The 22372-nt window shown below is 49.2% G+C and overlaps 1 protein-coding gene across 7 annotated transcripts in view; it reads right to left on the reverse strand.

The window, feature by feature from the left end:
- Positions 1-982: 982 nt before the first annotated feature.
- Positions 983-22372, reverse strand: part of ZNF236 (zinc finger protein 236) — an 80081-nt gene continuing 58691 nt past the window's right edge. For 3 of the 7 annotated variants that reach the window (XM_032470376.1, XM_032470375.1, XM_032470381.1), the window contains 6 exons: positions 17328-17515; positions 10647-10778; positions 8604-8801; positions 6533-6662; positions 4256-4432; positions 983-3526 (listed from right to left, as the gene is read on the reverse strand). In XM_032470376.1, coding sequence (XP_032326267.1) covers positions 3402-3526; positions 4256-4432; positions 6533-6662; positions 8604-8801; positions 10647-10778; positions 17328-17515 — 950 coding nt within the window. In that variant the 3' untranslated portion in view covers positions 983-3401. Of the gene's footprint in view, positions 3527-4255; positions 4433-6532; positions 6663-8603; positions 8802-10646; positions 10779-17327; positions 17516-18542; positions 18610-22372 lie in introns of those variants that run through there. The other 4 variants (XM_032470378.1, XM_032470377.1, XM_032470380.1 and 1 more) reach the window with 2 other exon arrangements.

The following is a 22372-nucleotide window of genomic DNA, read 5'->3' on the forward strand; positions in this document are numbered from 1 at the left end:
AGCAGGCATGAGACTTCCAAAAATAACCACCAGAAAGCAGTTCTATGTATCACATACATTTCCTTAAAATCGTGTTATTTACATAACCCTGAGTGATGATCGTTTAGTGTTAAACACGTTGACCTATCTTTGTGAGTTATGAACACGCTTCTGCGAAGAGGAAAGCCGTGGAAGGGCAGAAGCCCACCTCCTTCCTGAAACCTGGTCCGGGTACCAGGCACACGTCTCCCGCATGTAAACACTGCACGTGTGAGCTCAGAAGTCAGAGGACACTGGGTATCACTGTTAAACTCAAGTCCGCATCTCCTTAAAAACAGTTACAAAATACTGTTCTAAAGAAATGCTGGCTAGTTAAGCGCTGAGACGGGATGACGCAGAAATGCGAGGGAACGTGGGAATGACCAACTCGGGTGGATTTCCCGCCCCGAGAGTGACTGGCCATGTGTGACAGGCTCCCCGCCGAGCTGATGGCCACGGTGGGCACCGTGCTCGCAGGCTGTCCCCTGGAAGCGCTGTCCTTGCACCATGGCACCTCGTGGGGCGGGGCGTCCAGTGTGGAAAAGGAGGTCTTCACTCTCCCCGACAGCCCTGTCATGACAGGGCCACCTCTGCACCGTGCGGCAGTGGGAGGCCACACTCCCCCTCGGCTCCAGGGCAGCAGGGCCCTGGCCCAGCTCAGATGCTGTGAAAGGTAACTCGTGCTCCCCGCTTACTGACAGCATGGCAGTGACCTCACCAAGGGAGTGGGTCAGACAGCCGTGCACTTCTAAGGTACCGTACCCATGACCAGGGCACTGCTGAGTGTGGCTGACGGGGACAGTGCAGAGGACAGCAGTGACCCTGCGGCTGACTGCCATCACACCATGTCCTGAAGCTCTTCAAGGAGGCCCTGCAAGGGGCAGCGCTCACCACCTGCTCCTCATGGAGGGAAGGAAAGCATCACTGAAGTGCTCTGTGAACAGGATCTGACCTGGAAATGAACTCATGTGCCAAACTGTTTAATATAAAATATTTTAAAAGAAAAAAAATCACATTTCCTAACTTCCATTTTTTTATTTATTATTATTCCAAAGCTATGATGAAATAGTTTAAAAAATACAATTATCTATCCTCAAAACCCTGGTTATGCAGGAGGCCAGAAGCCTCCTGTCAGAAGACTGTGTTACCAACCAGTAAAACACACACATATACGCCTGCGCCCCACTCCACCGAGAGTTCAAGTGAAAGTGTGTCTTTACAAAACCTTATTTTTCAAGGAATGTTTTGCAAAGAAGCAGCTTTTATAATTAGGAAGTAAATAAAAATAATACATTAAGGTCTTGTGTTTGCCTGATAATAAATTCGGAAAACTCACAAAATGGATTATTGATAGATTTTTTTTTTTCTTTAACCAAAATAAAAGCAGGCTTTAGATTCACCGGGTAAGGCCTCACATAGGCAGGCAGGGCACCAACAGTACAGCTCGCTGAGCTACGCTTTCTACATCATCAGGAATTGAACAAACCCCTTTTAGAGACTGTCCTGAGATGACATTTAATGCTAAAACCAAAATAAATAACCTAGCAAGAACAAAATTTTTTAAATTTCAATAATTTCAACTTTGGAGATATCTGTTCACCAAAATTAATAAACATTTCTAAAATATTTTAATACAAAATTATAAAAGAAAAGTGCATTAAAAGCCAAACCTTTAAAACTCTGGCACAATTACAATTATTCTGAATACACTGACTATAGCCAGGTATACACACTGACATTCAAGGAAAGCCTCAGGATATAAGTCCAGTATCACAAGAATAAGTCAAATAAGGCTTTTTTTTCCTTAAAAAAATATACAATACACAAAGCAGTTTGAAAAAAAAAGGAATATTATTTAACAGTTTTCTGACTTAAATATCTTCACATAACAAAAGTTTTTATATCACCATCGATATTACTTATATACATACCCCAGAAGTGTGGACAACAAAAAAAATCGAGAGATGCCCCTTCAGAAAGTGACAGTGAAGTGGGTTTTTCTTCAGGAATCTAAAATGAGCCCCTCTCTTAATATACAAGGTCCATACAATGTTTATAATAAAACTGCTCTCCTCTGAAATCAGTGAGGCCGAGAGAGGAAATAAAGGCAATTATTTTCCAGAAAAAACAAAAACAAAACCAAAACCCAACCCCAGCTCCATGTCACAATGACAAGGACCCCCATTTATGAGTAAAATGAATATAATACTGATCTCAAGTGCTCGCTGGGAGGTAAAAACTCTGCTGCGCTCTCTGTAACGGGGACTAGTGCTTATTTACAAAATATACTGTTCAGCCACACAGAGGCCCATATATCTGTATATGTACATATGTATTTATATATAGAACATATAAATAATTTCAAAGGAGAGATTCACGTGAAGTAGAGAACTTTCCGTCTTTGGAATGCTGTGGGAACGGCGCCCTCCGCCCCGCACGGGGGAGGATTTGGTTTGGGACGTGTTGAACGTGGCACCATTGATGACACTGAAGACTATTCCCTGAAATAGAAACACACCTGCTTATGCACGCCGAGAGCGCGCAGTGCTGGTGCGGGGCCTCCTCCTTGAAGCACAAGCCTGCTTCTCAGGGGCTGGGGGACAGGGCCACAGCCACTCTGCTCCGGGGACAGCTCCGGCTTCCTGTGTGCAGCGCCGGGCTGTGCTTCCTGCAGTGACTCAGCCCGCGAGCCCGACCGGCGACGCGTGCAGCCAGTGCAGCCTCACCCTGCGGACAGTCTGATCCCTGTCTGTGTGTCAGGCGCGCTCTGTTCCTCGGCTCACGCCCCAGACACCGCGTTCTTGCAACTACTGATTAGACGTTTGCCGTGGAGAGAACTGGTCCCGCCGCCTCTCAAGGTATTGGTTATATTAACTTACGGTAGACTACAAGGAGTCAATTTCTACTAATTTCAAAGTTCACAGAGGAAAAAAATGGAAAAAGCTTCCCTGTGTCCTAACATTTTTTCTGAACTTCATGCACCTACCTTAAGATTGTGTTACGAGCTATGCTTCTTACAGCAGAAAGCATGAAGGAAACCCTATCTTGTTTTTTCCACGTTAACGTCCATCTCTGCTAACACGAGAAACCACAGTGTAAGTGAGATCCAGTTAATTTCTCTTTAACCAGACGCACTGGCCGCGGAGGGGGTGACGCTGCTGCGGGACCTGAGTTCAGGGATCTGCCAACAAACAGGCACGACGTGCTTCCATCTTTCCCAGCTTTTCCTACAAGTCTCTGAAAGTCAGTGATTCTGTAGATAATTTTATACCTAAAAAAGCTATTGTGGTAACATTTTTAACACTTGAAGTTTCAGAACAGAAACCCCAGTGCTCTGCTGCTCTCCACACTCTCCCTGGACACATCCTGGGGCCGCTGCTGCATCAGAACACGTTGGCCAGGGCCTGCCACTCGCTCGCGGGCTCCTGCACCACCTCGTCCAGGTGGAGGGCGCGGCTCAGTGCCTCTGCTCCGTGCTCCTGCGGGCCGGCAGGCTCCTGCAAGGTCCCTGCAGTGTTGACCAAGGAAGAGTCTCAGGCACTCAGCACACAGTTTCCACGTTTAAATAAACGCAACTTAAAAGAGACAAGAAACGTCTAAACTGATCTGCTTTCCACCCCAGTGAAAAAAGACTGATTTGAGCTGCAGGTGTAGTAACTCGTCGGTGATGACGCCTGTTGCTTGAACACAAGTGCTCGGAGCACTCGTGCCACATGCTCGCCGCACACAGCCGCATTAACGTGACGTCAGTGACGAGCGACTAGTAACTAACACGACTGGCAACGACATGCATGACTCTTCTAACAGAAGGGGGAGCAGGAAGCACTGGAGTGTCGATGTCAGAGCAAACTTTTCTCTCCCTGAAAACTGCGCAGCGTGAAATGTCCCGCCGCCTGTGGCTCCCGAGGCCCCTGGGTGCCACCGCCCCCGGCACCCACACCAGCCAAGACAAGCTCAAGACCGGGCTCTAAGAGGGGTCCCCAGCACCTGCCCGAGACACCGGGCCCCACTCCGGCTCATGCCCCCTCGCACAGCTGCGCCCACCCCCGCACCGCCTTCGGGCCAGCTGCAGTCGCTCCTGTCTCCCAGAAGGCTGGTGGCGTTCCCAGGCTGTGCGGGGCGAACGGGAAGGACCCAGTGGGCGCCACCCTCAGAAGCTGCTGCTCGGCTGCCGGGGCCACCCCAGAGGCCCCCGCCCCGCCCCCAGCCCCGCCGCGGACGCAGCCGGGCGTCTCACCCGCGCAGCTGTGGGCCCGCCTCATGTGCAGCTTCATGTTGCTCTTCTGCGTGAAGCCCATGACGCAGTAGTCGCACTTGTAGGGCCTCTCGCCCGTGTGCTTCTTCATGTGCACCTGCAGGGCGCTCTTCTGGTTGAAGGCCTTCTCGCACAGGGTGCAGTGGAACGGCCGCTCCCCTGGGGGAAAAGCATGGTCAGTGACTCACGGGAACCAGTGAGGCTGGAGGAGGCGGCCGGGCCCCTCCCGCTGTGCCGCTCCGACTGCTGACCCCCGGGACCGCAGCGAGGCCACCCCAGGGAGAGGCGGAGTCCTGGCAGCACCCAGAAGTAACGGGAGAGCACGTGTGGTTTAAACACAATGTTTCTCGTACAGATTGGGCAGAAGAGCAAAAGACATTAAGGACATGAGAATATCAAATCCACTTGGTTAAAGGTATGATTCATATAGTATTTTTTTAAATGTCAATTAATTGCTTTCAAGTTCATACAGAAACTGAAAACTGAAGGAAAAGTTGCCAAGCGTGACTTCTGCTGGGAGCCTGCCCTGGAGGACACCTGCCCAGCGACACCCGCTGCACAGCCACACCGCGGGCAGCCCTCCCTGCTCTCACCCCTGCCGGGGCCCTGGTGCTGGCCCTCGCTGTCACCCACTTCCCAGCCCCCAGGGCCCAGGTCCCGTCCTGTCCCAGGGCTCAGCACAAGCCTTTCCTCCCGGCCTGGAAGGTCTTTCTCACATGCTCTGGTTGGACGTCTGGTCACGTCTGCACAAGGCCTCCTGCATCACACACCAGCACCACGAGGCTGCTCTGGAGGCACCTGTCTTCACAAGTGTCCCTCCTCCCTTCTCCCCTCCAGCGGCCACGACAAAGGAGGTCTTACTAAGACGCGCCTAAGGCAGGCAGAGTCCTAAAAGTGGCCTCCAAGGTGTCCTGCCCTCATCCCTGGGGCTGTGGCTCTGACAACATCACGCCCCAGGAAAAGACACACCAGGTCCTAGTCAGGCGACAAGAAGGGAGCCTGTCCTGCGGGCCCGTGCTCAGAGCACACGGCCCGCCAAGGCAGAGGTCTCTGCAGACTAGGGGAGTGTGCAGAGTGAGAAGCGGGAAGGCCTTGGCCGCTGTAAGACAGAGTGCCCACGTGGTAAGGGGGGTGGCCCCGGTGGCAGCCAGCAAGGCACCCCGGAGTGTGTGCTGGGTGGCCGTCTCCAAACCCTTCATGTGCGTCTATGTGATTTAAAAGGGCAAACAGTCACTACTCTCTCTTAAAATTGTGTTTCTGAATAAACGCACTGTGAAGAGGCAGGTGGTTGTTTTTCACTCAGAAGCTATCTGCTGGCTACCTGCGGGCTACCTGGTGGTGCCGGGATCCACGCGGACGAGCAAGGGCACCTCTGAGAAGGCAGGAGCCACGGCTGGGGAGCTGCGAGGGCTGCTGCTGACAGCGCAGCTGGGGACAGCGGGGCACGGGGCAGCTCGGGGCGGAGGCAGCCAGGCGCCAGGAGGGCAGAGGGGTGGGAAGACGACCAGCCAGAGAGGAGCCGTGAGGTCAGGCCCACAGGCAGGCAGACCGGAGGGCCTGAGACCGGTGCGTGGAGGGGACACAGACTGGGAAGCCCTCCCAGCCTCCACCCTGAGCCCAGACGGCAGCCGGGCCTCCGAGGGCTCTGGTCTGGCTGTGACTTGAACACAGAGCATGCAGGACAGAGGCCAGCTCCGCGGTCCAGAGGGATGTGACTGGGAGGAAGGGCCTGAGTCCAGGATGACCTCGTGTCCCTGGGAACGGAGGGGCCATGAGACGGCGGCCCGAACGGTCAGCGAGGACAGAGTTGAGCTGGGTTGCCACAGATGTGGGCCAAGGGGCAGAGAGAGATGGGAGTTCGTTCCTTTGTTTTGTTTTTTTCTCTAAGATGAACTTGAGCGGATTTAGGTGGTGGCGAGAACAGTCAGTAAAGAAGAGTCTGAAGACGTGAGAGAAAGAGATGGACCCTGGAGGGCAGGGCAGGAACGGTGCTGCTGTGGTCAGGGTTCTGGGACCACAACGGGTGCTCGCCTGATGGCTTCCATTTTCTGTGCTCACCATGTAAACACTAAAAGCTTTTAATGGAAAAAGCGAGCATGATAAACTGATGAAAATTAGGAAGAAGCCGAACACGCAGACCTTACTCCGTAAACAATGGGTTATACACCGCGGACGGGCAGCCACGTGCCACAGCACCTTAACTCCGCACCAGCTCGCGCTCTGCGTCCAAGACCCCAAGCGGCCCCCACCCGTCCTCACCTGTGTGGATGCGGCTGTGGCGCTCCAGCTGGCTCGGTTTGGCAAACGCCTTTTCACAAGTGTCACATTTAAACACTCTCGGCTTCTGAGAGCTCAAAGAAGGACCGGCCTGATGCGTCTGCATGTGCTCCTAGCGAAGACGGACAGACACGCAGGTGAAGAGCACAGCAGGAGCGGGCAGGCCCGAAACAGGACGGGAGGAGCCTCCGCAGAGACGCCGGGCGGCGGGAAGACTCCCGTGGCCGCTCCCGGGGCAGAGCCAGAGGGGTGTGCGGCCCTCCTGAGGACGGCGTCCACACGCGCTCCCAGGGACTCTTCCACACGGGAGCTGTGGCTGCTTCCTCATTTATTAACACAATCAACCAGATTTCTGTCAGCGAGGACCGAGCACTGTGTACTGTGGTCATAACCCCAGCCTGCCTTACGGTCTCGCTCCAGCTATTCCAGCTTCGGCCCTGGACTCGTTCAGTCGCCCGTGTCCCTCTGACACAGCCCCTCAAACGCCATCTGTGTGCATGCGCGCGTGTGCGATGAGCACGTCCTTAGTTTCTGCCGCAATGTATTTCTTTTTTAACGCCAAACTGTTTTTTAATTGCAGCGCAGCTGACAGTGCTGTGTTTCTTCCAGGCGTACAGCAGCGGCTCGGTCACATACACGTTAGTGGCGGTGCTAAGGCTGGAGCCCAGCACCTCGTGCAGGGCAAGCACGTGCTCTACCACTGAGCTCTACCCTCCCTCCTCTTTTCCAGGTTCTTCCGCAACGCAGCTTATTACAACACACTGAATCTAGGTCCCTGGGCTCTACAGTGGGCCCTGGTTGCTCATCTACTTTATTCAGAGTCACGTGGGTCTGCTAGTCCCAACCTCATTTATCCTTCCCTCCCCGCCTCTCCCCTTTGGTAACCATAGTTTGTTTTCTAGGTCTGGGAGTCTATTTCTGGTTCTTAAGTAAGTTCATTTGTATCATTTTTTTAAAAAAATTCCAAATTTCTGAAGGTTACCAAGAGGCAATAACTAGGTATTAAAATGCCAGACCGGCTCTTTGAGACTGTGCACCACCCCTTCAGAGTGCTCATGGAAAAGTCATGCCTTACGTACAGTAATATGTGCAACTTTAAAACCTTGAACTCTCTCTACCCGTCTTTACTCTTTTGCCTCTTTGAAAGGGCCTCTTCTCCGTCGGGCTGTAAAACCACTGCACTGTCATTTCTGTACTCTCCGCTCTGAGCAAAGTAAAGTGCCAGGTGCTTTATATTCCTCAACATAACCATCAACTGCAAGTATCAGTATCCTCATTTTTTAAGTTAAGAAACTGAAGCTGTAGATGTTACAGTTCCCGAGCAACAGCCCGGAGAGTCTAAGTGAGAGGGTCAGATTCGAACAGGTGGGACCGGGTGGGGACCCCTCGGTGGGAAGCATCTCATCTCAGAAAACACAGCAGAAAGAGCAGGGAAGCACTGGCTAGCAGCAGGTGTGGAGAACAGAAACCAGGTTTACGGAGTGACTCCTCAGAAGGCCTTGAGAAAGGAAGTCTGGGATCCGCTGTGTCTTAAGTGGTCATCAGATCATGATGCTTCTGGTACCTAAGGGGGTGCAGTGAGGAGCTCTGGCCTACAGGTCAGAGGACCAGGCACACTTGCCCAGATGGGCACCTCCCTGACGGGCGGTCCTGGAAGTCACTCCACATGCCTGAACTCATTCTTTCCTCTATTGTGTGGACGCCCACGGTGGGTCTAAGCCCTCTCCCACGTGCACACTCAGGTGGCCCCTATCAAGGCCGCCACGAGCAACCGTGGGCACACAGGCCTCTGGGCCGGCTCCCAGGGTGCAGCCTCGCCAGCCCCCCGCAGAGGTCTGCTCCCCCACAGCCCTGCTAACAGGACAGGTGGGGACAGACCTTGCAACAGCTGCCAGTCTGATTAAACTGCATCTCGGGGTCATCTCAATACATTCACCTCAGCTGACCTTTTCCTCAAACAGATGGGCAGTCTGTGACTCACTGGGAGGACCCAACTCCCCAGGTCGCAGACCCTTCGGGGCCTCTGCTCTGGCACGGCTGGTGGGGCGCCTACCTTGAGGTGCGTGGCGCGCTTGAAGGCCTTGCTGCAGGCGGGGCACACGTGGATGCGCTCGCGGCCGTGAGCCTCCTTGCTGTGCTGCAGCAGCGTGCTGGCCGACGCGAAGCTGCGGCCGCACTCCAGGCACTGGTGCAGCCGGCCCTCCTTCTCGGGTGGGCCGCCCCCGGCCAGGCTGGCAGAGACGTCCGTGACCTGGACAGGCCAGAAATCCCGACTTTATTTGACCAGTGCGAGGACAACAGACCCCTGACACAGGAACACCCGGCCCAGACAACTGCTGCAACCGCCCAGCTGCAGGTCCAGCTCCAGCGCTCCCGTCGTGGCCACAGCGAGCCACGTCCCCAACCACCGGGGGTCTGTTCCCTCATCTGAGAAACAATGCGGTAACACCAGCTACCTACCAGAGGTGGGTGGCGGCTACATGAGGGGACATACACAGGTGCCGAGAGCAGCAAAGCGTGCTCAGTAAATGCTTCTCAGGGCAGGAGTTTCAGCTTAGTCACGTATAAATGACATTGCTAAAAAATACTATTGCTCTGGCTGAAGATCTTTCCCAGCAAACTGGACTGTAACTAATCTTGGTATCAGAAGTAGTTTTACAGCTTTTGAGTAGATTAGAGCATTTCCCCAAAACCCTGGATCTCAACCAAATTTGGTTTTCAAATCACATTCTGAGGGGGCGCCGCAATACCCCACAACGAGTAAGAAGAACAGGACGAGTTCACTACTCGGCTTTTGTAAATAACAGAGTTTTGCAGATAAAAATTCATATGTGATGAATTGGTAAAAGAAAATTATAAACAATTATAAAGAAAATTGACAGGATTTGTCAACATTTTTAGTATTTCCAGTTTATCAAACTTTTCCATAATATTAAAATACATAAAAATAAATACAGTTTGGAAAAAATACCTAAATAACGAAAGATTTCTAAAAATCGCTCTCATTAATCTGTGTAGTTTAAAAAAAAAAAAAGAATAAAACGGGAAAAAAAGCAATAAAACAGAAAAGGTGAGAAGAGTGAAGACAGCACCACAGGGCAGGCACAGCCGGCACTCAAGGCTCCTGCAGCGGCAGGCAGCGCCGGCCTGCCCAGGCAGCCGAGCCCACGCACAGACACACGGACGCGGAGCCGGGGTCACCGGCGCTGCCCTTCTCCACTCACACCCTCACCAACAGCCCCGGGAACTAAAGCACACGCAGAATCTGACATCTCGCTCACAAGGAGCAAGCGCTCAGCACACGTGTCCTTCCGCTGGAACCAGAGGACGACGGGCCTTTCTGGGTCCTGTGACTCTTGCCAGCACATCCCTGAGCTCGAGGGTGGTCCTGGGCACCCCGAGACAACGTGTTCAAGTTGTATAAAGTGAAATTTGGCTACACAGGCTCTGGCTACTCAGGCCAGACAGGAAAAATACCCAGGGTTGTTCACGTCTAATTTATTTACAAAAAAAGTCCTTGCTCCATGAAAGACCAGTGAGTAATTATCTTCAAACTCACTTGCTGAACTCAGAGGTTATTTACTACCTGTACTTAACTTCCCTGAAAAGTTTTAAGGAAACAGTTTTTAGACTCATCTATATTTAAAACTATTATTTACTAAGTGTTTTGTCCCCTTCTAAAAAGGCATTTTAAGAAAAAAGACTAGTCAAGTGACAACTAGGCCACGTATACACGTGTATGTGTGTATGAAAAAGTACAGCAGGACTTGAAAGAACCAGCAGAAGTACGACAGGAAAACCTACAGAAAGAGCTAAATGCAAGTAAACGGCCACGTGAAATCTGATCAAGATGCCGATAAACTGAAAACTGGACTTTAGTACTGGTACCACATCTCATTCTGACCCCACTGAAAAGCAAAGCAGGGAACGAATGAGACCCGGTACCAGTCCCCCAGCTCGGCACGCCCTGTTCGCTCGGGAGACGCTGTCCTTGAAGCCCCAGCCTCCCATGCTCACTCCCCAGGACCTCCCACCCCGACCCCTCAGAATCCACCTCTTCTGAAAACCACAAAACTGAATAAAGTGTGTGCTGTACCTGGTAGGCGACCTCCTCACAGGTGGCAGATGGTGGCTGTGGGGTATGGCTCACGAGGATGACCTGGGGCGAGCCTGCTCCCCCAGGGCCTGACAGAGAGGGCTCCGTCAGTAAGGCTGGGAACTGCTGCCCCTGGCAAAGGTAAAATTTGGAAGATCTTTTATGGTGCAGTCACTTTGGAAAACAAGCTGGCAGATCCTCAAAAGTTAACCACAGTATCACTACGTGGCTGAGCAATTCCACTCGTAGGCATCTGCCCAAGAGGAATGAAAACCTACGTCCACCTGAAGCCTTGTACACAGATGTTCACAGCAGCACCACTCACAACAGCCGGGAAGGGGCAAGAGCTCCAGAACCCGCTAACTGATGACGGGACAAGCAGGATGTGGTTCACGTCTGTATAGTGGAACAGCACTCCCCAGTAGAACAGAATGGAGGGAGACACCGGCCACAGCGTGTGCCTGCCGAGCAAAAGCCACCAGTCTCAAAAGACTACACGTATGATCTCATTTATGGGAAATGTCCAGAACAGGCAAATCTGCAAAGACAGGAAGCAGATGAGCGGTGCCGGGGCTAGGGAGGCCAGCAGGGGAGGCTGGGGGACCTGGGAGTGACTGCTAAGTTCTGCTCTATAATCAGAACTGGTGATGGTGGTACAACTCTGGAAACAGACTACAGATCATTACACTGCACATTTTAAATAAATGGGTGAACTTTACAGTATATAACTTAAATCTCAATAAGCTTCTGAAAAATATATAAGGAGCATCTGTTTAAAATGCACATCCAATTTTGCTCTACTACAGAAGAGCACCTCGTGTGCTCCAGCACCTTTACTCACCGACGTGAATCTGGGACAGAGAGAGCGGAAGTGGTGGGGGTGGTGCAGACAGGAAGTTTAACTCAGGAACCAACTTTGGACTGGAAATGCTGAATCTATATAGATAACTTAGTATACAGCCTGAACTGCTGAAATGAAAGCAGCTGGCTCTGGACCTGAGCTGTCCCTATGGGGACAGACATGTTCCGTGTCCCAACTGTGCCAGTGATGATACCTGGTGGGTGTTGTGCAGAGTTCTGCACGATGCTACCACGGAGGGGAAATGGGTAAAGGGGCCACGGGATCTGTGTTTTTTCGTACAACTGCCTGTAAATCCACAATTACCTCAAAATAAAAAAGCTAAGTTAAAAAAAAACTATGAATACAATGTAATTTACTAATTTTTGGTGTTTCAATTGCTAATATTAAGCACCTCAATGCACAAAAATCAAGGGCCTAATAAAATAAATGCTCAACAATTCACTATCTTCATGGAAGTGGTGGCCTGAATCTGCCCAAATGGTGATCGTCTAAAAGTCATTTATTTTGGGTTTTCATTATCACTTGAGTCTATTTATTTCTTTGCTATATTTGGTCTACACTGAGGTGGAAATTACAGGAATTCTCATTCCCCAGGTGCACATGAATTCTGCACCTGGGCACTGGATGGGGCCCTGGCTTCAGAGTCAGTCACCTGGGGGGCGGGGTCAGGAACACAGACGCCAGCCCCAACCCCCGCCACTGCTTCAGCCTTGGACCCTGAGACCCACAACTACGACATGCAGCCAAGTCTGGGAAACCCTAAGTAAACCTGGCCAAGGGGTGGCCGCACTGGTATGGCCACAGATCTGACCTGCTTCCAAATGCTTGTAAACCAACCCACTTAACCATGCACGAGAACGACCATTTCACCAGAAATACGTTTCTTAGCAGCTCAGAATTTTACTGCCCTCCCCTAATAAACTGAAATAAAACCTGTGCCAGGAGACTGAGAACCAGTAAGAGTCAACATGAGAAAACTGTAGGAAAATGAAAGCCAGGCAGGGCACAGAACTAAGAAAGCTGTAAACCGCTCAGCCTGGCCAAAGACAGCTCTGGTTACTGTACGTGAAGTCACGCTGTTACTTTAGAACTGGCCTCTTTCCACACTGAGAATCTTTACTGAGACTTGTCCACTTTTGGCTTCCCCCACAATCATATTTTGACTTTTTATTAAGCCCAAAAAAACCACTTATATGTCTAAATACCAAATTTTAAATGTTTTACCCCAGCTAATTATCTGTACTAACAGCATTAAAAAAACCTTTAAGAATTCATATAAAATAAAATTCTCTTCAAGAATACGTCAATTACTTCTTTTTGTTTTCAGAACAAGACCTGAAGAATCACTTTGCTTTCTTCAACAGGTTTTAAAGTGCGTGCTTGCAATTTCCTTACAAAATTATCAGATTAACAGGATAAGGGCCAACACACAGCTGTCAGCAGGCCTGATTCCAAAGTTCGGAAAGAAAAACTCAAGAAATAAGCCTTTATAACTCACTGATAATTTTTAAAATTTCCCTACAGAGTTATTAATTTAATGCAGGTATCTTCCACATCATTGTATTTCAATTTTTATTTCAATAGATTGTATTTTTAAATAAATTAATTTTCTGTGTCAGAATGAACGTTTGTCCCATATAATATTCTTCTGTAGTTAGGCTATTTTCAAGTTTTAAATTATGATTAATTATGGACGAACAACAATGTATTTTTTTCAAATATTTTGTGATTCTGGACTCAGATTTGACACTTAGACATATTATTTAAGTAAACTATTTAAGACCACCTTTCTTTGTTTTTAGAACCATTTTCTTTCATGGACTTCTTAAACAAACAAAAAACCAAAAAACATACATAGTAATTATATACTATTTTTTTCATGTCTTTTTAAAATTTATAATTTAAATGTTCACATTACTGTTTCCTTTAGTACCTGTGGGGAGACCCTGATCTTTTCATGTGTTTTGCATGAATTTCAACCATAGAACAATGTGGAATCATCTGTTTTCTTTACATCTGACCTCCTTTCAGCACTCCTGTGTCCTCACTAAATTCAAGGAGCACATGTTGGGAGTAATTTCAACCATTCAACATTTACCTCTTAGTGAATCACTCTCACCCGTATTGAACAACAATTGACAGACACTGGTCGATTTCTCATGACCACTTTTTGAGTTTCAGATGAAATTTACACACCTGCAGACGTTTTCTAGTACATTCATTAACCTCCTGACAACAGAAGTGTGATTCCATTTGGGCCAGCATTCATGCATGCCAAGCAGAGAAATCTGGGCTCTGTCCCAAGGTGATGGGGAACCCAAGAGGGCACTAAACGCAGCAGGAGCAGGGCGTGCAGACATGGCTGGTGGGATCTGGCAAACATGGGGGGATGGCTGTGGAGCCAGGCGGGGTGGAGTGAGGGCCCCAACCCACCCCAGCCCCACACTCCCCCGGATGCAGCCGCCTTCCCTTCTCAGTGTTGGCATGGCCACGTCCAGGGCTTCACCCTAAAGCCCTTTTTGGAGAACCTTCTTGGGCAGCACCAACCTGCTTGGCCCAATCCCAGTGCCTGACTCGCAAGGCTCCTGGGGGCTGACGTGGGGGCAGGACTGGCAGACCCGGTAGCCACACGGTCCATAGGAAAAGCACCAAACGTCCCCAGCAAATATATACAGACTTTAAAAATGTAACGTAGCCAATATAGAAAACTACCTACTTAAAGTGAGTAATTCAAAGTAAATGAAAGTGACATAATTTAACATACAGAAAATAAACTCATAGACTCATAGAACAGTCTATTCAAGCAACAGAAACAAAAGTAAGAATAAACAAATGAGACCTAATGAAACTTACAAGCTTCTGCACAGCAAAGGAAACCATAAGTAAAACAAAAAAGACAACCTACGGAATGGGAGAAAATTTTTGCAAGTGAAACCGACAAAGGCTTGATCTCCAGAATATATAAGCAGCTCATATGACTTAATAAGAAACAACCAAACAACCCAATCCAAAAATGGGCCAAAGACCTAAACAAGCAATTCTCCAAGGAAGACATACAAATGATCAATAGACACATGAAAAAATTCTCAGTATCACTAATTATCAGAGAAATGCAAATCAAAACTATGACGAGGTATCACCTCACACCAGTCAGAATGGCCATCATTCAAAAGTCCACAAATGACAAATGCTGGAGAGGCTGTGGAGAAAGGGGAACCCTCCTTCACTGCTGGTGGGAATGCAGTTTGGTGCAGCCACTGTGGAAAACAGTATGGAGATTCCTCAAAAGACTAGGAATAGACTTACTGTATGACCCAGGAATCCCACTCCTGGGCTTATATCCAGAAGGAACCCTACTTCAGGATGACACTTGCACCCCAATGTTCATAGCAGCACTATTTACAATAGCCAAGACATGGAAACAGCCTAAATGTCCATCAGTGGATGACTGGATAAAGAAGATGTGGTATATTTATACAATGGAATACTACTCAGCCATAAAACCTGACAACATAACGCCATTTGCAGCAACATGGATGCTCCTGGAGAATGTCATTCTAAGTGAAGTAAGCCAGAAAGAAAAAGAAAAAGATCATATGAGATCGCTCATATGTGGAATCTAAAATTAAAAGCAAAAAAACAAACAAACAAAGCATAAATACGAAATAGAAATAGACTTAGACATAGAATACAAACTTGTGGTTGCCAAGGGGGCAGGGGGTGGGAAGGGATAGACGGGATTTCAAAATGTAGAACAGATAAACAAGATTATACTGTATAGCACAGGGAAATATATACAAGATCTTATGGTAGCTCACAGAAAAATGTGACAATGAATGTATGTATATGTTCACGTATAACTGAAAAATTGTGCTCTACACTGGAACTTGACACAACATTGTAAAATGATAATAAGTCAATAAAAAATGTCAAAAAAAAAGAAAAAAGAAAATAAACTCATAGCATAAAAATCAGTGGACTTCTGGCTTTTCCTGATCAAACTCCACCATATCCCCTGAAAGTTATTCAAAGGATTAAGTTTCATTAAAATTTATATTTTGAATCACTTATATACTTCATGACTACTTCTTTACTGCAGTTAAAAGTGCACCAGGAGAAAAACAGGACCATACGACAGTCACATTCAGCACACGGAGACCTGGGCCCTGCTGGCCCCGCAGGGGGACGCGGGGTAACTGGTGGCTGGAATGCAGGTTACATGCACAGGTACTGTCCCCCAGATGAACCCCACAGCAGACAGGAAGGTGGAAAAGATGAATTAACTAAGTTAGTTTACAGAATCACGTCCCTAGACTGGAACTGTGTTCTCTGGATGGTAAGTAAGTAAAAGCTCCCTTTCGTCAGGCCTCCCTGGCCCCAGCTGCCTGGCCCAGTGAGCCTGACCACAGGTGATGAGAACCTGGCCCTGGGACAGAGTGGCCAGAATCACGGGTGGGAAAAACAGAGCAAACTACCACAGAGCAGTTAAGCTTCCTGCAACCTGTGTCCAGAGAAACATACAAGTCACTTACACCTTAAGATGACTACTTTGGCCGCAACTATCGTTTTAAAATATACTAACTTCCAGGAGTTAGAAGGTTGACGATAATGTCGTGACAAGTAGGTGTGGAGTAACAAATAAGGACAAGTAAATGTTAGAACATGTAAACAACACTCACTCACTATGTAAAACTCAAGAAGACACTTCTTTCCTTCTGTGGCAGAGGTGATGTTTGGCCTTGGGGAAGGGAGGCAATTGAACAAAACACAACACTGACTCTCGGGCAGGCTGCCGAGGCTGCGCCACCTCAGGAAATGGCCAGACGGGGGAGTTGGGGGTGGGGGGTGTCCCATGACTGTTTCACAACCATCACAACCTGTGGTGTTGATGGAAACTGCCGACCCGGATCCAGGGGTAGGCAGGGGTGAGTGGAAAGAACTAGCCCCTCGAAGAGCCAAGTCATTTTCCCAGAGCCAGCAGCGGGGCGGTGGCAGGGTCAGAACCCACCTCATGCCGGAGCCGCAGCCCTAACTGTTTCCTCCGCACAGGGACCCTTAAAGGGGGAACGAGGCGGCAGGGACACGCGCACCACATGCGCCTCTCCCCCTCTGCAGCCGGGCTTGGGGAGACAGGGCTGTCATGGGTCAACTGTTGAAACTCAGCCCCAGCTCTCTCCAGTCATTCCTCATCCTTATGACTCGCGGTTGATCATGATTTTTCTGATTAAACCCTGAAAGGTTCTTCAGCACCTAAGCTCAGTGTGCTTTATGAAGCATGCAGTACACACCTTCGATCCCCACGCTTACTGCAGGGACTCATCTGAGAACAGAAGTGACAAAGAGCAGGCGGGCGCCCAGCTACAACGAGTCCCAGAACGCAGTGCTGCCCCGACAAACTCATCCCCACGACGAAGCGCTGTGCAGCCGGTAGAAATGTGTGCGCTGCTAAAATCACCGATCAGAAGACAGTCACGGTGTGATCAGAAGGGGGAGTTTACACCACCACCACTCCTCTGAAAGTTGAACGCTGTGCACCTGCATGTGCGCAGGCCCAGGTTCAGAGGAGACGTACACTCAGATGTTCAGTGTGGCTCCATCTCGGTGGTGGATTTTTTAAAAAATGCTTTTCTGTTTTCTCTGGATTCTGTCTTCCTCATTTTGCATTTAACATATTACTTTCTTTTTTAATTATTAAAAAAAAAACCACTCCAGTTTTGAAATAGTGTTCAGAATACCTACTTTGGGAAGAACAGACAAAGCTTCCCAGGACGACCCCGAGTCGGGCTGTCGCCCTGCCCAGGGGACTGCAGCGTACTCACCTGAGAAGCGATGTTGAGCGTGACCGTGTCCAGCCCCCCGGAGAGCAAGCCCTGAGTGTCAGCCAGAGTCAGGGTGACGCTGGCCTCTCCCCCAACTCCCGAGGAGGACATGACCAGGTTCTGAGCAGATATGGAGGATGGGGACATCGGTGTGGTCGAAGGAAGGCTTCCAGTTGCAGTGTTAAGTTCTACAAAACAAGGCAAAAGAAGCAGATCAATAGAAACGTAGGCAAGTCCAATTCCAGTGGCATGGGAAGGCGGTTTTCACACAGGCATGTGCCTGTCATAATCAGCACTTACACCGCCTAAGCTTCTGAAACTGCATCAAGGAAATCACTGACTCTGATCCCAAAGGTGTGGCAAGGCTTTTGCAAAAAACCAGTTATCTTTATATGTAAGTATACTCTGCTCCTTAAGTATAATATAGAGAAAAAACACTAAAAGAAGAGTAAAATCGTGACCTACAGTCCCAGTCACTGCTGCCAGTGCAGGTGACCAAGACAAGAGTTCCAGGGCACTGCCCCATCCAGGGCCAGACCCCAGCCTAACAGAGAGACAGAATGTGACCGCTGAGTGATGCCCCATTCCGGAGTGCAACACTGCCCACCTCCGCTTCCGTCCCCAGGCTCACCGCCCTTTACGTGTGCCTACTCTCAAACACGGAAGGTCCAAATAAACCTCAAGCAATCCTTTAAATATTCACTTATCCTGTATGACATAGAACTTTGCTTTAGAAAACAAAACATTGTAATATTTTCCCCTCATAGCCAATGATATAAGAGGAAGATACCTGGGACCAATCGGGCAAGGAAAGGCCTCCTCTCCTACAAAACAGAAACTCATGCACCTACTGGCAAACGAGGGGGGCTCGGCATGGGATTATCAAAGTCTTGGTGGGGGCACCAACAAAAAACAATTTTTTAAGTTTTTATTTGTAAGCATAACACACATGCACATGCACGTGTACACACACGTGCACACACACGCACACTGTTCTCATGGGCGGCCCCGTCCATTCAGCTGACAGACATGATTTATCGTCCACCTGCACCAGCCTGTGCCAGGTGCCAGAGACACCGAGATGAAAACTAAAGCGCAAGTTCCAAACACTATTTCCTGTTGAGGTTTGAGCACAAGACAAAAGGCGACTCCTGCAGATGCTCTGCTAAGACAGGGCGGGCTCTGGGCGGGACCGCAGGGAACCAGGTTACTTACTTGTAACTGGCGTCCTCCACAGATCCACACTCCCGGAGTCCCACACTGTGCTGCACAGACCTGGAACCTTCAAAAGCAGTACAACCATTAGGAGGCTGGGAGTCTCTGCTCTGAAGCAGCCACGCGCTCCCGAGGACCTCATCAGACCCCCCGCCTTGCCCCGCGTCTGCACAGGGCGCACGCCCAGGGCCCGCTGGGGCAGGAGGAGGAGTGTGGATGTGTGGAGGGCAGTACCGTGGCCGCCTCGAGATCCTGACGTCACCTCCATGCACCCTAACTCCTGCAACCCCGCACACAGGGGCAATTTTGTAGAGAGGGACCAGGATAAGAGAGGAGGCTCCTGCAGACCACGGCGTGGCTGGAACAACACCACGGAGGAGAGGGCGGGCTCGGGCCCTCAGAGCGCCCAGCTGAGGGGGGCTCGTCAACAAAGAGCAAAACCGAAAGCCGGCGCCTCATCTCAGCTTAGACAGCTGGGACTTCAGACCTCGCCCCAGCTCCTGAAATAAAGGAACCCAGGAGGTCCTCGCCTTCCCACCAGTAAAATAATTCTGACTTTCTGATGATTGTTACCATGGTGGAAGCTTCCAGGACTGTGCAGCACAGGAAATGCAAAGACAAAACAGAAGCCTGCAAGCTCATTAACTAAAGTGAACCCTGACAAAAAGCTCAGGAGAAAGACTGAATAATTTGATAACGCCAGAGTTGACAGCTCAACTCAACAAGGGTGGTGAATGAAGCTTTACTAATGTTCTTAATTTAAGAGACTTCCCATAAGAAGGATGAGACCAGTTCAAGTAGGACTGGCCTCAGTACTGTTGAGAAGAACACATGATGACTAAACACTGAAATTTTAAGCATGCGACTACATAATGAAAGAGGTAATTACATGTGTTTAATACGTAGCTCTTAGTTGTGCAAAAGTACTTGTTTGAGCTCTAGACACCACAATTTTAAAATTCAAATCAATACTCTGAAACAGGAAAGTTAAGGTTCAACACTGAAGACTGTAGACACTTAACCTTAGTTCTCACTTACTTTTTTCTAAAACCACTATTTCTCTAGGATGTAACATCATCATCTAAGTAAGCAGTACTTCATTTTAAGATTCTAACTCAAAAAGAGTAATCTTTAAAGAAGGAATAAATTCTGTATTTTCATCAAACCCAGTACTGTCTTAAATCTTTGTTGGGATAAGCTTTCAGTCTCTAAAAAGACTTAATTTTGGAAGGTTTTGTTAGAAGTTTACAAGATGTGAAATCAGGTTTCTCTTGAGATTAACAAAAACGCAGTAAGAGGAGGTGGGGTGCTGTTCACCCCCAGGACAGAGTGGGAAAGACGTCATTTTAAAGCATCCACAAATGAGGGATGTTAACATGTCTGAGCTATTGGGAACTAAGTAAGCGTCCTCAAATCCAGGAGAAACGGGGGCTAAAATAACCTCACAAGGAACTAGTAAACAAGAAATGGATCTTTTCTCTCATGGAAAGCAGAACTCAATTTACCCATCAAAATTATCTTAAAAATGGACTAACGTACATTAAAAAGACAGTATCAATTTAAGATAAATTCCTTAAAAAACTGCAAATTTCATGCCTCTACTAGTAACACCTTCTGCTTCTGAAAGGGTACTCACGACCTACTTGGCTGTTTTCAAGGAAAACCATTCGTCATGGGTGTCATCAGGGTCCAACTTCAAAATGGCCTTCCGCCCTCCTGCCACACATCTGAACAAAAGCATGTGCTTCTGTTCTGGGTATGCAACTCTGACCTACGGCTGCACTGACTGAAGCTGTTCAATTTACTGAAAATTCCCAAACAGCCTTCTTTTGATGCAAGGAGCCCCAGCTGGTAAGTCCCAGCCACGTTTTGTTCGCAGGGAGCTCTACCGAGCAGCACGTGCCCGCCCGTCGCGCTGACAGAGGACTTCAGCATGAAGTCTGCAGGGTGACACTGAGAGTCTGCGTCCTAGTGTTCATCTTAGAAGGCGCATGTTTCATCTCGGAGTCATTTAAATTGCAGTCTTCCTGGTGTGGCCTGAAGCTTGGTCTGGGAGTGACTGATTCTAAGATAAATGTTGCCCATTAAGACGCAGCCTCTTGACGACACAGCACAGATGAGGTCAGCCACTTCACTGCTAACTGGCACCAGTGGAATATGTAAACCTCGCTACAAACATCTGCTTCATACTAAGGAGCGAGTGGTTCAACCCATGAAGACTCTTCTCCTATATTCAGAATTATTCAAAGACGTTAAGTTATCTGAAGTCAAATATAAATGACTTGCTCACATAAAACTAATGCTGTATATGTAATAGCTTATAACTCATTAGTAAACAAATGTTCTTCAATCATGAGCTCATCTTTTATTTTATAATATCATCAAATCTTTGAAAAAAAATTTTTTTAACTAAGACACCAAATTAAGCTAAAGTGTCATCAAAAAGAGAGGGGTATAGCTCAGTGGTAAAGCGCATGCTTAGCAGGTGGGAGGTCCTGGGTTCTAACCCCGGTACCTTCATTTAAAAAAATTCTTTAAAAATAAAAAAAAGAAAGAAAAGAAAAAGAGAGAAGTGTTCTCAGCTGGCTCTACAACAGTAAGTCTAAAGGAAAAGAAAAAATCAGATCAGGAGAAGGGAGCGTGCTTGCTGTTTTTAAAGCAGCAGCAGTGCACAACACACGGGAGCCAGCCCACAGCCCAGCACCGCGGGCCGCGCTGCAGGTGAGCACGCAGACGCCTCCCCACCCATGGGGCCGGCGCCGGCAGCTGCGGGTGCGGGCGTAGAAGGGGAAAGCCCCAGTGTCTAAGGTACCAGGGGCAGCGTTTTAAAGCAGCACTGGTGGCCAGAACCGAGCCCTCAGCGTTCGTGGATTCCCCTCTGTCCCCTCCTCCCTCCTGATCAGAACATCACCAACTTCAAGGCAAGAAATCTGCTGCACCAGCAAACACGCAGGCTTACCAGACAGAACACACACAAAACCCACTCCGTGTAAATTGGAACATCCAAAACTCCACTGTCTTTCCACTGACTCACCACGGACTCCTGGAAGACATCAAGCAGAGCTTCTGGGGACAACAGAGACTCCACCCCAGGGCCAGCCTATGCCCCAGGGAGGCAGGTGGGGGAGCCTGAGCCCCCAGCTCACAGCGCGACACACCTCCCTCTGGCCAAGGGCACAAGACATGTGCCCCCGTCGCAGCGCCAGCACACAGGGCGGGAGACAACGGGACACTGGAGACCGTGAGGAAGAGCACGCTGTCCAGGCTTTAGAAGTGACGCAGACTGACGTCTGGGGGAAAGCTGTAGAGAAAAGCTGGCCGTGCAACCTGAATAGAGACGCCCTATTACAGACCGACTACGACCTGACAGTGCAGCTTTCACGGCCAATTAGAGCACGAAACAGAACTGAAAGCCTCTCATTTCACAATAGTCCGTAAAGAATCAAGCTCTATGGTTCGGTGTTTAGAGCCCCAAGTGAGACAAGCACCCTGACGACTGAGAAACAGTGAGAATGAAACAAGAAGGCCGAGGACAGCGGCCAGGAGGCCAGGCTCCGGATCTGCCCAGAGCTGCCAACACGGGACGCAGACGGGTTCTTACCCTCCGGGTCAGTTTACCCCGGAGCAATGGGGAGGGGCGGACGGAAAGCCCCTCGAGGGTCCCGAGTGGAATCTTGCTACGCGCTGCCTCCCTCGGCTCACCAGCCTTCTTCAGTCCGGCAAGTCCCCGCGCCCCACAGCTCACAGGGAGAAAGGCTCCCCGGCCCCGCGTGCCTGGGGAGGCTGGCCCCGACTCGCTCTCTGGACACCCTTCTCTCTCCTTTACGGAT

The sequence above is a fragment of the Camelus ferus genome, chromosome 30, assembly GCF_009834535.1.
Source record: "Camelus ferus isolate YT-003-E chromosome 30, BCGSAC_Cfer_1.0, whole genome shotgun sequence".
NCBI classification, from domain to species: domain Eukaryota; kingdom Metazoa; phylum Chordata; class Mammalia; order Artiodactyla; family Camelidae; genus Camelus; species Camelus ferus.